Source organism: Carica papaya, chromosome 8, assembly GCF_054855325.1.
Source record: "Carica papaya isolate Zhongbai chromosome 8, ASM5485532v1, whole genome shotgun sequence".
Classification (NCBI taxonomy): Eukaryota; Viridiplantae; Streptophyta; class Magnoliopsida; order Brassicales; family Caricaceae; genus Carica; species Carica papaya.
The window spans coordinates 7,270,436-7,284,947 of NC_142316.1; the positions used below are offsets into that span (position 1 = coordinate 7,270,436).

General features: G+C 35.6%; 2 protein-coding genes across 6 annotated transcripts; both read right to left on the reverse strand.

Annotated features, from left to right (window-relative positions):
• Positions 1 to 728: 728 nt before the first annotated feature.
• LOC110814207 (small ribosomal subunit protein eS25-like) lies at positions 729 to 5,386 on the reverse strand. Of its 5 annotated transcripts, none has more exons than XM_088209572.1 (5): positions 5,229 to 5,386; positions 4,976 to 5,050; positions 4,349 to 4,483; positions 1,248 to 1,316; positions 729 to 1,048 (listed from the first exon to the last, which is right to left on the reverse strand). In XM_088209572.1, the coding sequence occupies exons 1-5, from the start codon at positions 5,229 to 5,231 to the stop codon at positions 935 to 937; spliced, it is 396 nt and encodes a 131-aa protein (XP_088065698.1). In that variant the 5' UTR covers positions 5,232 to 5,386; the 3' UTR covers positions 729 to 934. The 5 variants fall into 5 exon arrangements, with proteins under 5 accessions (XP_088065698.1, XP_088065700.1, XP_021897291.1 ...); XM_088209574.1 differs by lacking the exon at positions 1,248 to 1,316 and adding an exon at positions 2,278 to 2,373; XM_088209573.1 differs by lacking the exons at positions 729 to 1,048; positions 1,248 to 1,316 and adding exons at positions 3,569 to 3,896; positions 4,085 to 4,172.
• A 2,955-nt stretch (positions 5,387 to 8,341) lies between these two features.
• Positions 8,342 to 10,449, reverse strand: LOC110814260 (small ribosomal subunit protein eS25). The gene is made up of 4 exons (XM_022041669.2): positions 10,309 to 10,449; positions 10,055 to 10,129; positions 9,432 to 9,566; positions 8,342 to 8,672 (listed from the first exon to the last, which is right to left on the reverse strand). Exons 1-4 carry the CDS (start codon positions 10,309 to 10,311, stop codon positions 8,559 to 8,561), a joined length of 327 nt encoding a protein of 108 aa, XP_021897361.1. The 5' UTR covers positions 10,312 to 10,449; the 3' UTR covers positions 8,342 to 8,558.
• Positions 10,450 to 14,512: the final 4,063 nt, after the last annotated feature.

Below are 14,512 nucleotides of genomic sequence, written 5' to 3' on the forward strand. Positions count from 1 at the left end.
TCAATTATTTACTTTTCGTTTATTTCTTTTATTTTCGTTTGTTATTTTAGAAGTAACATTCTCATAATCCTATTAAATATTTTAAATTATTGTGTAAAAAATATCTTAATACATATTTCTTTCATTCCTTCTAAGGCGATGAAATGGAACTGATTCAATTGAACTTGGACCATCTAATATAATAATATTTACACATTGTGATGGATTGTTAAAAAAAAACATCATATAATCACCATGTGAACAACTCATTCAGCACCCAATCTATTTTCATATCTTGGGGACCGTTGACCCTAAACTTTTGACTAATAGTTCCTACTCCTAAGATTATTCTTCTCCAAAAGAACCCTAGAACCAACCATCACCATTCCGTGGTGAAACATCAAAATCTGGTTTACTAGCCATGGGAGCCATATGATTAGGCAGATACAAACATTAAAGGCAAATTTGGATCATTTTAGCAGCTCTAAGCTGATTGCAGAAGAGATGGTCTCCCCAAATGTTAATTCTTCAAAGGCCTTTTGGATTGCATATGGCATTCCTAGGCTGAAAGAATAACATGCTTATTTTGATGAAAAAGGAAGCGTGTTACATGTGTTAGCAAATGAACACCTAGGCTTAAGGAACACCATAATTATTATGCTAGGGGAAAAAAAATTCAAAGACAACCACTAAACTTCCAGATAAATCATATGAAAACATATTTTCATTATCTAAATTAACATATTAAATTACTAGCCTCAAGCAAAATTTAGCATGGCTGATTAAGATATAATGTGAAACAAACATACATGTACCAGATCCATTAATCTACCAAACAACAAAAACATGTGTCAAAACTCCTCTCATAAAATTGCATCAAAATTCAGACAAAAAAAAGTAAATAGAAATGGTATATCCTGCACGGAACTTCAGGATATGAAAAAAAATACATCCTCTAGGTGTTTGTTGCCCTAGTGTAGATCTGCTGACTAGCATGTGCTGATATCATCCTAATGGAACCTCTGGCCATCAAATCCTTGATTGCTCTGCGTGCAAGCGAGCCATTAATCTGCAAAGCACATTACAAAAAGAGACTTATTGTAACAACCCTGAAAATTTAAATAGAATATATGTATTAAAAATCTCAAATGCGGAAGCATAATAAAAATTTTAATTAATATCCTTTACACAATAACCAAAACGTACTCAAAATATGAAGGAACAAACTAACTAAAAGAGATACTCGAAATAAAAACTATAAATATAACTATAAAGTCTTTAGGCGTCCCCTTCGCCGTCTTCCTGTGGAACGGGTTCGGGAACAACGTCTTCCTGATCTTGAAATGGTTAAATAAAGGATGAGCTACATCAGCCCAGTAAAGACATCACATTATCTCACCGCCAGAGAAGTAAAGGAGAGTAAAAAACAAAAATGACCAATGGAGCATAATTTATAACGAACTCGTTTATTAACATAAAAACTTTTACTGTCCACTTACCTCGGTGAGATCCATGAAAACAACATATGAAAACAATAACCTTATAATATCATGAAATCATACACACTTTATAACATAACACATATCATACTTTTACATTTCAATCATCAGAAAACAGATTTCCTCTTTTACCAGTCTACTAGTATCCTTGGGGATCCATAGGGGGTTCCCTCTACACGTGAACCATTAACATTTACAACCTGATTCCAGGGCCGTCCCCATACCCTGTCCGGTATGGACGCCAAAACTATGAACCTCAATACCCCGTCTAGTATGAGGGTGAAACGGGTCGTCCCTATACCCCGTCCGGTATGGGCGCCAAAACACATAAGGTCTCCATACCCCGTCCGATATGAGAGACCACGTTCCCAATATAGTTCCCTACGGACCCGGTCCGTCCACCATCTCCCAGGATATCTAATCAGGCTGTCCATATTTTCCACTTATCAATTCACATAACCTTTTTGTCTTTTTCATTGGTCTCAATCATCCAATCATACACAACATGTAAACCCGTAATTGACACCAAAAAAGACAACACAGTATTGGGTTCACCATAATACAAACCATAATAAAAGAAACCATGATTCATGCATACGAGACCATAAAATAATTACATCAAACATCATACTGCATTTATTACTGAAAATTTGATTAAACAACAATAGACCAACACTGTATCAGACTCGGGCTCCATTGGACACCTTAATCAATTATACATCTATAAAGTCACACAGTACAGTTTAATTATTTATTTAGCTTTAATACCGCGATAGGAAATAAGGTGAGGGGTCCTTACTTGTTTCGGAGTCTAAATTCGACTCTACAGTGTGCCTACAGGCTGTCCCTAATTTCCCTGAATTTTTTCTGGAAAACTGAAACGCACTACCGGTACCTGCACATGTCCCAAAAAATTCCAAATCAGACCTAGGCCCCTTTCAACCAATATCGGATTTCCGGCACGGCGGCTCCGCCATGCTCTGGCGACGACGCCGCCGCAAGCGGCGGCGATTCGCCTCGGGTTGGCCGTTTTCAACCGAATTCGGCCACACTTACATCGGTCCCTGCGATAAAACAACCCTAAGGCCCTCGGTGGGCCAAAAAATCACGAAAAACCGAAACTTACCGGCGGCGGTGCTCTCGGATGCGGCGGCTTCTCCGACGTGAGTCGCGTTTTGATGTTTGGCTCCGATCAACTTGTAGAGAAAAGAATGGTGATCACAGTGGTATAAAATTTGCATCGAACGGAGGCCGGGAAGGGCCTCATCAGAGGCAAAAACAGAGGAGGGGCGCGGCGGGGCCGCTGGGCTTCGGCTGGGTTTTCCGGCCATTTGGCCGGTGGTTTGGCTCCGCTTTGGCCATAGGCGGACTCAGCATCGAAAAATGAGCCAGGGGAGAAAATTTACCTCAATCGGCGGTCGAAAACTTCCCCGATGCGGCGGCGGGTGGCGACAACCGGCTCCTCCGGCGTCTAGTTCTTCTTCTCCGGCGAGGCACTGGAGGCTAGGGTTTTTGTGGTCAGGTGTGGGTGGGGTTATTTAAACCATTTGCCTTTTAATCTCAACCGTCCATCAAGATTAAATCTGGACCGTTCGATCGCGATTTAATTGGGATTAAATCTCAGCCGTTCATCACGATGCAATCTGGGCCGTCCGTGCCTGATTGAATCAGAATCGTCCGTGCGCGTAAATCTGGGCCGTCCGTGCGCATGTTTGATCTAGGCCGTCCGTGCGCGCGAGAACGAATCTGGACCGTCCGATCGCGCGCACGCGGATCGCCCACGTGGCCCGTTCCCTGGTCAGCGTTGCCTTGCCACGCGGCGAGTCCTGGTTGGCCAGGGCTGCTGACCTTGCCGCTGACGTGGCTGCTGAGGTGGGTGCTGACGTGGCACAATTTTTCTAAATTGCGTTTTGACTCCCAGTTTCCGATTTTCTTTTTAAAACACCCTCATAATCCAAATTTTCACCTTTTTTGTCCAAAATCAATTTCAATTAAATCCAAATAATATTTTTACCCAATTTTATCATTATTATTATTTTTATTTTCATTAAATTAAATTAAATAAAAATCAAATAAATAAAAATAAAAAATAATAAAATAAAATTTTATTTTACTTGGGTATTACACTTACTAACCAGACCGAAAGAGTTTACATCATGCTGCTTAAAAGAAGAGGCAGCATCCAGCACATGATAGCAAGTGGCCTCCACTGAGATATACATTGGATCTCAAAACAGTTGCAAGTGTGTAAAGAAAATTTTTCAAATGTAATAACTTCTTGGGTACAGTCAGCAGTGATCCTTTTTTTGGTTATGGAAGAAACCCATCAGTAATCGGGAATTGAACCAATTATGTTAACACACTGTTAAACAGTGGAGAACACTAAATCACACAGGTTTGTGGTCAGTCATCAGTAACCTATAATTAAATAAAGTCACTGTTAGTTAAATACATCATAAACTTTGTTATTGGTATTACTAATAAATATATTATAAGAGACACCATAACCTGTACAGTGTCTATTTGTCTTAGATTTTTCTTAAGTTGTAAATTGAATTTATCTGAATGTAGCTGAAAACAATAACATTAGTAATAATAAATCTAACCAGGCAGGGTAGATCGATAATGGTCAAAAGCCCGTGCAAAAGTACTGCAGGTGATTTTCTCTGTTCTACTCTCAATAAAAGGTGTACTCTATACTTAATCCCGGCAATGTGTACAAGCAGTGCACAACAATAAATATCAAAAAGCAAATTAGGGTATCCAGGTAAGAAATATTCCAAAACTTATAAAGGCCACGAAGAAGACAATATTAATGCAAAATGCAGTAAAAAATTGTATGTAAAAATGTAAGAGGAATAGGAATATACCCTTAATCTGTCAGACAAGATTGAAGGAGTGACAAGCTTGTATTTTGGGACTTCACTGAGAAGCTTGTCATAGGTAGCTTGATCAAACAAAACCATGTTGTTTACCTTCTCCTTTTGTTTTCCCTTGCTCCACTTCTGCAAATCAATCACTAGACTGTTATATATAATTTATAATTAGCTTGAATAGTTTAACTGAGTCAAATGTTCATTAAAGGCCCGTAAAACATAACTAAAATACCAAAAAAAAGAACATCAAACTCTCAATATTTTCAGCTTCAAATAGAGGAAAGAAATTTAAAGCATACTAGCAACAGTGAAAATTCCTTCCTAATCTATTCATAGCAAACTAAACATCTGTTTTAGATTTGGATTTTTCCTAAATGAATCGAGAATAACTCTGCATTAAGGAAACTAGAAAATAAGGCATTCAACAATCTGACTTTAAGAAATTCTTATGTAAAATTCACATAATATGTCATCATAGACACAAAAAAACATAAAGAAGCTCCAGATTTGCAAAAACTATACAGACAGAACATATATTGAAAGTAATCAACTCCATGAATTAGATGCTAGATATTCTATCATGAACAAAGAATATAAAACAAAATTTGAACTCAACGTTACCTTCTTCTTCTGCTTTCCTCCGCCAGATTTGGCTGGCTTCGATGACGGTGGTGGAGCCTTATCCTTCTTTGGCGCCTGTCACCACACAGATCAATGAGTAACTTAGACAAACAAAGACGCCAGAAACAAAAATCAAAACCAGTATCCGTTCGGCTGCAGAGAAAGCACGTCGGAAATCCAGGTCCCGTTTTGTTGGAAATCTCCACCTCTTTCTCAACAACAAACAGTACTAAGAAAGACAGATGACACTTACCATCAGAGTGCTTTAGGGTTTTTTGATAGGGAGGAGAAGAAGGAGAAGCGGCTTAAAGTTCACGGAGACTTTCCTTCTGATTCGATTGTATATAGCGACTAGGGTTTGGGCCGTGCTTGGGTCTGGAAATAAAGCATCCTTAATCTAATTTATGCTGCAGGACGAACAACCCAATAAACAAAATATTGATATTGGGCCTTGAGCCCAATAAACAAGCCTAATTTATGCTTGAGTGGACGGTTCCATTTAGTGACCCATTTAAACAAAAAATAAAATAAAGTTTACTAGATGATTGAAAAATATAATAATTTCATGTTTTTAATTGTAAATTTCTGATGATATTTTAAAATAATTTCAAAACTTGAAATATAACGATAAAAAATTTTGTTGCATAAATAAAACTTTAAATTATATTTACTTATAAAAGATTATTCTATTTTTTGTTTCTAAATTTATATATAAATTCTTTTGAAATTCTTTTTACATGGTTTATACTATTATTTTCAAATCTCAAATAATATTTCATAATTACATATATTTTGGTATTATAATTTTGTTGTAAGTTTGGCCAAAATGTACCCTAATTTTAGTTTGGTCTTAGGTCCAAAAATTTTTTAATCGAAATTTTCATTCCATTCACATGCTTATTCAGTGTGCTATGGAAAAATTCGATATTGTTTACTATGTTCTGATTAAAATTTAATAATATAAAAAGTTAAAATAATGTATGTAATAATATAGATGTGTATTGTATAAATTACGTAAATATAATATATTTTTAACATTTAAAGTTAAAATATTAAATTAATATACTTTAAATAATTAAAACTTTTTAAGTAAATTCTTGCTCCACTTCGGTCCAAAACCAAATCAAACCAAAGTTTTAAAGTTCAGTCCAGGCTAGAGATACATTGGTCTGGTGTTCGGTTTTAAAAATTATTTCCATTTGGTTTCAATCTAGTGCAGTTCAGTGTAGTCTGGTCAACTCCATACAAATGCTCACCCTTATTATTTATTGTCTGAGAAGCGCAACTTTTGTGAGTAGGATAAGTCATGGTCTTACTTAATGGGTGTTCGGTGATTGTAATTTATGTTGTGATTTTTAAAAATGTTTTTAAAATAATAATTCAGTAAAAATGGCTTTTAATTAAAAATTATTTAATATTTAATAAAAATAATTGTAAAAATTATTGTATCATTTTAAAAGAGCAAAAATTGTATGTTTAATGAAAATAGATTTTGAAATTTTAAGTGTAAATTTTCATTAAAAATTAAAATTATTTTTTAAAATCTAGAAATTAAAAATATCATGTATAAACTTATTAAATTAAATTTTAACTTTAGTTGTTGCCAAAAATACTTTTATTTTTTATGTAGTTATAAAAATGTCAAAATATCTTATTTTACTCTTAATTTTTAGAAAATATTCAAATTGTTTTTTAAAATTTTTTTAAGTTTAAATTAATTTCCTATTTTTGAAAATATTCAAATTACATCATTAATTGTTATTACCCATCAAAATCGTCGGTATGTATCATATGTGTTTATTGGCATGTATGTGCAGGTACCACGTGAAAGCTTGGTGGTGGCAATGGTGGGCGCCTTCACCTTCAATGCAGCAAGTTAAACTTCATAGCTACGACTAACCAATATAACAACATATTCCAACATAAACCTAACCTGAACATTTCTTGAACATTAGCCGTTGAGGGGGAACGTATCAGATTTGGTAGATGACGAATTGTTAGGATTGACAAAGAACCCTTGGAAATCCTTTACATCATTATTTTCATCCTCCTTATCGGCATTCTCATCCGCTTCAAGAATGGGGATAAAGCGAGCATCAGTAGTTGACGTATTGACTCTTTATCCTTGTAGGTTTTTAAATTAGATGAGCTAGACATCATTAGTTGTTTAGAATCTTGCTTATTGACTGTTTTAAACAAAAATTCAGTGACTCTCTTATCTTCAATTTTGATATTCAGAGTCATTTTGACACTAATAAGACTCTTGCATGACAAGATTTTTATCGATGGTAAGGAGAGTGATGTTTTTATAAGTAGCGTTGTAAACGGAACATATTAGAGTGTCATGCTTCTAGATATGATCTGCCATACACAAAAAGCGAAAGGCATACAAGCATTCAACTACATAGATGATTATGCCATAATTTGCCTTCATGTTTGTCACATGCAATGACGTAGCATCTACATGTTATCTATTTATACATATCGGTAAACACATGTGACTATTACTTACGACTTTAATAAATGCTAACGATTAGATGTACAATTTGAATATTTTCGAAGATTGAGAATTGATTTAAACCCAAAAAAAGTTTAAGATGTAATTTGAACATTTTCTAAAAATTGAAAGTAAAATTAAGTATTTTGGTAGTTGTAAAAGAATTTTTCAAATGTAAAAGTCATAACAAAGAGTTACCACAAAAGGGCTTTATTCTCTTATTTTTTATATATGAGTTGGATATAAGATTCAAATCCGGAGTCATCAACTTTTCTAAGAAAGTATTATGTCATCTATATTAGATCCTAATGAAATTTATTTGATTGTATACAATGTTCATCCTCTTCTTCAACTACCTTATGTAAATAAATTTTTATTTTGTCTTGTAATATTATAATCTACCCTTCATAACCCTATTATATTTTATCCTATTTGATTACCAAACATGAGTTAAAATTATCTCAAATAATAAAGCAAATAAATACATTAACTTATAATTATTACGGAAAGTAGTTTTCACTACCTTCCTATGCTTACAATTTTTTTATTGTTAATTATGTCAAACTACATTCCTCATTCTCATTTGAGTCCACAAATGCACACTACTTTAAGATTCTAACATGTTCATATCAAATTCCTATTTCTTCTCTCTTTTACTTTTATATCATTTTTATAATAATGAATATTAAGTATTAAGTTACATTTGTCAAGAGAATGCCTCAAAAATTTTATATTATTCATTGACACATTCACTTTTAAAAACAGACTTATGTATTTCTTTTATCAACTTGTTCTGTCTAAGGGAAATTTCAATAAGTACGTGTGTGTGTGTGTGTGTATATTCAGAAATTAAGTGTAACAGAAGAAAATTCATGAAAATTTAGGTGATACTAATTTACCATATTTGCATTAGTCATTACAATAACTTAAACTCAAAAATAAGAAACAGTATTACTTGAGTTTTGTTTTTGTCAAAAAAAAAAGTGGTGGAAAACTACTAGCATCAAAATTCAGAACCCAATAAAAAGTAAATAGAAACTGCATACCCTGAACTATCCAGTTCGGGATATGAAGAAAATGCATCCTCTAGGTGTTAGTTGCCCTAGTGTAAATCTGCTGGCTAGCATGTGCTGATATCATCCTAATGGAACCTCTGGCCATCAGATCCTTGATTGCTCTGCGTGCAAGTGAACCACTAATCTGCAAAGCACAACAAAAAGAGGCTTACAAACCACATCAAAAGAGTTTGTATCATGTTGCTTAAAAGAAGCAGCATCACGCACATGATAGCAAGTGGCCTCCACAGAGATTCACGTTGGATTTAAAAACAGTAGTGTGTAAAGAAAATTTGATCAAATGCAATTTCTTGGGTACAGTCAGCAGAAACTCTCTCTTCGGTTATGGGGGAAACCCATACAGTAATTGCAAACTGAACCAATTATGTTAACCAAATCCAGTGTTAAACAGTAGAGAACACCAACTCAATCACGCAGGTTTATGGCTAGTCATCAGTGACCTATAGTTAAATAAAGTCATTACTTAAACAGATCATAAAATTTGTTATTGGTATTACTAATAAATATATCATAAGTGACACCATTAACCAGTACAATGTCCATTCATCTTAGATTTTTCTTGACATGTAAATCGAATGTTTTGATCTGAATGTAGCCGAAAACAATAACATTAATAACAATAAATGTAACCAGGCAGGGTACATCGATAATGGTCAAAAGCCCATTGACAAAAGTACTGCAGATGATCTTGTATATTCTACTCTCAAGTGTTCTCTATACTCAATGGTGGCAATGTGTACAAGCAGTGAACAACGATAAATATCAAAAGGCAAATTAGGGTCTCGAGATAAGAAATACTCGAAAAATTACAAAGGCTCGGAAGAAGACAATATTAACACAAACTGCAGTGAAAAAATTATGCAAAACTGTAAGAGGAATATACCCTTAATCTGTCAGACAAGATTGAAGGAGTGACAAGCTTGTATTTTGGGACTTCACTGAGAAGCTTGTCGTAGGTACCTTGATCAAACAAAACCATGTTGTTCACCTTCTCCTTTTGTTTTCCTTTGCTCCACTTCTGCAAATCAATCACTAGACTGTTATATATAATTTATAATTAGCTTGAACAGTTTAACTAAGTCAAATAACCATTAAAGGCCCGTAAAACATAACTAAAATACCCAAAAAAAAGAAATATCAACCTCGTAATATTGTCAGCTTCAAATAGAGGAAAGAAATTCAAAGCATACTAGCAACAGTGAAAATTCCTTCTTAATCTATTTATAGCAACCTTAACATCTGTATAGATTTGGATTTTTCCTGAATGAATCAACAACAAAACTGCATAAAGGAAACTAGAAAACAAGGCATTCAACTGCCTACTTTACGAAATTCTGATGTAAAATTCACATGATTATCACAGGGACCGAAAACATAAAGAAGCTCCAGATTTACAACAATTATATATACAGAACATCTACAGAAAGTAATCAACTCCATGAAATAGATGCTACATATTATATCATGAACAAAGAACATAGAACAAAATTTGGACCCAATGTTTACCTTCTTCTTCTGCTTTCCTCCGCCAGATTTGGCTGGCTTCGATGACGGTGGTGGAGCCTTATCCTTCTTTGGCGCCTGTCATCACACAAATCAATGAGTAACTTCGAAAAACAAAGACACCGAAAACAAAAATTAAAACCAGTATCCCGTTTGGCTGCCGAGAAAGCGTATCGGAAACTCGGATCCCGTTTGGTTTGAAATTTCCACCTCTTTCTCAACACCAAATAGTACAAAGAAAAACAGATGACAGTTACCATCAGAGCGTTTTAGGAATTTTTGACAGGGAGGAGAAGGAGAAGCGGCTTGAAGTTCACCGAGACTGTCCTTCTGATTCGATTACGTATAGCGACTAGGGTTTAGGCTGCGTTTCAGAGACCCGTTTAAACTGAAAAACAAAATAAATAAATAAATAAATAAAATTTACTAGATGACTGAAAAATATAATAATTTCGTGTATTTAATTGTAAATTTCTGAGGATATTCTAAAATATATTCAAAAATTAAAATATAATTAAAATATTTTTTGTTGCATAAATAAAACTTTAAATTATATTTACTTATAAAAGATTATTCTAATTTTTATTTCTAAATTTGTATATAAATTCTTTTGAAAATTTTTTTACACAGTTTATATTTACTTAAGTAGGATATGATATCTCTTTCCAAAAAAAAATTATTCAAAAGATATATATTAACGTAGTCCTTACTTATAATATTCGGATTTGAAATTTGACCCAATATTAATTTTAAAATTTTAAAAAATTTATATATATATATATTTATAAAAATATAATTTTAAAATTTATAAATATTTATTTAATATAAAATTAAGAAAAAATAGATTAATGATCAAATTAAAAAACAATGTTAGAAAAAATAAGTGAAAATTTGGGTTCGGGAGATATTTTTGAAAGAAAAATAAAAAATTACTTCTGATGAGCCCCTTTCTAATTCTGTTTCGTGCAATTTTTTCACCATTACGTTCACCATTCTGTTTTATACAGATCAGTCGAATAAAAATGTCCAGCCGCAAAGGTGAGCCGGTGGAGCCGCCGCACCGGGAAATCCCGCCGCCGGTAAGTTTTTATTTTTTAATTTTTTTGGTCAACTAAAGCCCCTTAACATATTTTCTTGTAAGAATTTGTATAAAACCGATTGAAAACGGCCAGTCCGAGGCAAATCGCCGCTATGAGGGATGATGCCGTCGCCGGACCGCCGTGCTGAAATTCTGAAATTGGTTAAAAAAGAGTTTGAACATCAATTTTGAATTTTTTAGAATATTTTTATGTACGTGAAGCGTGTTTTAATCTCCTCAAAAAATTCAAGAAATCTGGAGACTGCCAATAGACGCAGTAAAAAGTTCAGCATTTCAGACACCGATTCGGGTAAGAATCCATCACTTTATTCTCTATTATGGAATTGAAGTTTAATTATAAATAATACAGTATTTTATGTAATGTTTTAACTGATTATTTGATTTTATAATTTTAAATGGATGATAATACACTGAAATTGGTAAGATGATTCAGTTGTGTATCCTTTATTCATGTATTGTTTGTTTTGTGTGATTTACAGTTAAAATTGTAAAACTGAAAATCAAATGTAAACGAAAAATTGATTTGTTAAGTGAATGAATAAATGACAATGTTACTATATATCCTAAAAAATGGTGGACAGACCGGGTATATAGGAAACACTACCGTTAACGTCGCCTCATACTGGACGAGATATCGATTATTGGTATTTTTGGCGTTTATACTGGATGGAGTATGGGAACGGCCCGTTTCACCATCATATCAGACGGGGTATCCATGATTGGTATTTTTGGCGCTCATACCGGACGGAGTATGGGGATGGCCAGTTAGTTGACAAGTTTTGATATGGGTTCATGCGTAGTGAGATATTTCTACGGACCCTCATAGATACTAGTAAGCAAATAAAAAGAGAATGTTGTTATTTTTGTTTACTTGAATATGAGATTATGATGTTGTTGAGCTATTTTCTCTATAGGTCAGTTTTGAAAATCTCGCAAATAGTAAGTACGCAATAAATTGTAGCGCTCGGGAAATTGAAGAAGAAGAGAAAAAAAAAATAAAAAAAAATAAAAAAAAAACGCGCGTGCCACGTCAGCAACCACGTCAGCAGACCCAGTCAGCAGTCCTGGCCAACCAGGACCTGCCACGTGGCAAAACCACGTCGACCGGGGACGGACCACGTTGGCGATCCGCGTGCGCGCGATCGGACGGTCCAGATCAATCGCGCGCACGGACGGCCCAGATTTAATCGCACGGACGGTCCAGATTTAATCGCACGGACGGCTCAGATTAAATCAAAATGGACAGCTGAGATCAAAAGACAAAAGGGTATAAATAAGACCCCCACACCAGACCCCAAACCCTAGCCGCTTGCCCTCGCCGGAGAAGACGAACCAGAAGCCGGCCGCCGCCACCCGCCGCCGCACCGGAGGGATTTCCGACCGCCGATCGAGGTAAATTTCATACCCCCGACTCATTTTTCCACGCTGATTTTTCCAGTGGCCAAATCGGAGCCAAAATCCTGGCCAAACGGCCGGAAAACACGACCGAAAGCCAGTGGCGCCACCACGCCCCTCCTCGGTTTTTGCCTCCGATGAGGCCCTTCCCGGCCTCCGTTTAATACAATTTTTATATCACCGTGATCACCATTCTTTTCTCTACAGGTTGATCGGAGCTGAATCACCAAAACACGAACTTCACCGGAGAGCCACCGCACCCGAGAGCACCGCCGCCGGTAAGCTTCAGTTTTCCGTAAATTTTCGGCCCCCCGAGGGCCGTAGGGTTGTTTTATCGCAGGAACCAATGCGAGTGTGGCCGAATTCAGTCGTCAACCCAAGGCGAACCGCCGCCGTGCCGGAGTTACGATATTGGCCGAAAGGGGCCCTGGGCCTAATTTTGGATTTTTTGGAACACGTGCAGGTACCAGTAGTGCGTTTCAGTTCCCCGGGAAAAATTCAGGAAAAATTGGGGACAACTTGTAGGCGCACTGTGAAGCCGTGTTCGGACCCCGAAACGAGTAAGGACCCCTCACCCTATTTCCTATCACGGTATTAAAGTTCAATAAATGATAAAAACGGTATTTCATGAATCAATGAATGTGTGAAATTGCTTAAGGTCGCTAATGGAGCCCGAGTCTAGTGTGTTTGTCGGTTAACTGTTATTTGGCCTGTTTATAGTTTTAAAAGCAGTATGAGATTTGATGTTTTCATTTTATAGTTTCGTGTGCATATTTTACTGTTTTATTGATTATGGATTGAATGACTGGGATATTGATCCTGTATGTTGTCTGTTTGGTATAAATTACCGTTTTGCTTGTTTGTATGTGATTGATGATACTGACTGAGGAAAAAAAAAAAGAGAATGAAAGATTATGTAAATGGGTAATTGTATAATGTGGTCAGTCTGACTGGATATCCTGGGAGATGGTGGACGGACCGGGTCCGTAGGGAATCCTACCGGGATTGTGGTCTCCCATACCGGACGGGGTATGGGGATGGCCCGTTTCACCCTCATACCGGACGGGGTAATGAGGTTTATAGTTTTGGCGCCCATACCGGACGGGGTATGGGGACGGCCCTGGAATACGATTTCAAGTGTTAAGGGTTAATGGGTAGCGGGACCCCTATGGATCCCCATGGATACTAGTGGGCTGGTAAATGAGGAAAATATATTGTGTAACGATTGAATTTCGAAAGGCTTGATAAGTATTACGTTATACAGTTTATATATGATTTCATGATGATAATGATGTTATTGTTTTCGTATATTGTCTTATGAATTTCACCGGGTAAGTGAATGGTAAAGGTTTTATTATTGATAAAATGTTTTGTTATAAATTATGCTCCATTGGTCTTTTTGTGTTTTCTACCCACCTTTATCTCTGTGACGGTGAGATATCGTGATGTCTTTACTGGGTTAGTGTAGCTCATTCCTTATTTAATCATTTCATATCAGGAAGACCTTGTTCCCGAGCCAGTTCTGCAGGAGGACGACGAAGGGGACGCCTAAAGACTCCATAGCCATATTTGTAGCTTTTACTTTCAAGTTTCTCCTTTAGGTAGTTTGATCTTTTATATTGTGAGCACGTTTTTGGTTTTAGTGTAAGAGATGTTAATCGAATTTTTGACTTCGCTTCCGCATTTGATATTTTTAATATACATTCCATTATGAATTTCCGGGGCTGTTACATAAATGGTTTTACTTATAATAAATAAATTTACTTAAATTAAGAACTCTATTAGTTGTTTTTATGATTTTTGCCAACCTTCATTTCTGTATCGGTGAGTAATGTGATATTTTTACTGATCTAGTGTAACTTACTCCTTCATTCACTATTTCAGATCAAGAGGACCAAGACCCTGATCTCAATCAACAAGAGGGTTGTGAATAGTTCACCACCCGGACTCCCTTCAAAAACTAGTGA

Coding starts and splice junctions, on each gene's coding strand:
- LOC110814207 (XM_088209572.1), bottom strand. Junction 4,484..4,975: donor GAGGAAAGCAGAAGAAGAAG/GTAACGTTGAGT, acceptor ATTGATTTGCAG/AAGTGGAGCAAGGGAAAACA. Junction 1,049..1,247: donor GGACGCCTAAAGACTTTATA/GTTATATTTATA, acceptor TGTGCTTTGCAG/ATTAATGGCTCGCTTGCACG.
- LOC110814260 (XM_022041669.2), bottom strand. Junction 9,567..10,054: donor GAGGAAAGCAGAAGAAGAAG/GTAAACATTGGG, acceptor ATTGATTTGCAG/AAGTGGAGCAAAGGAAAACA. Junction 8,673..9,431: donor TCTTGTCTGACAGATTAAGG/GTATATTCCTCT, acceptor TGTGCTTTGCAG/ATTAGTGGTTCACTTGCACG.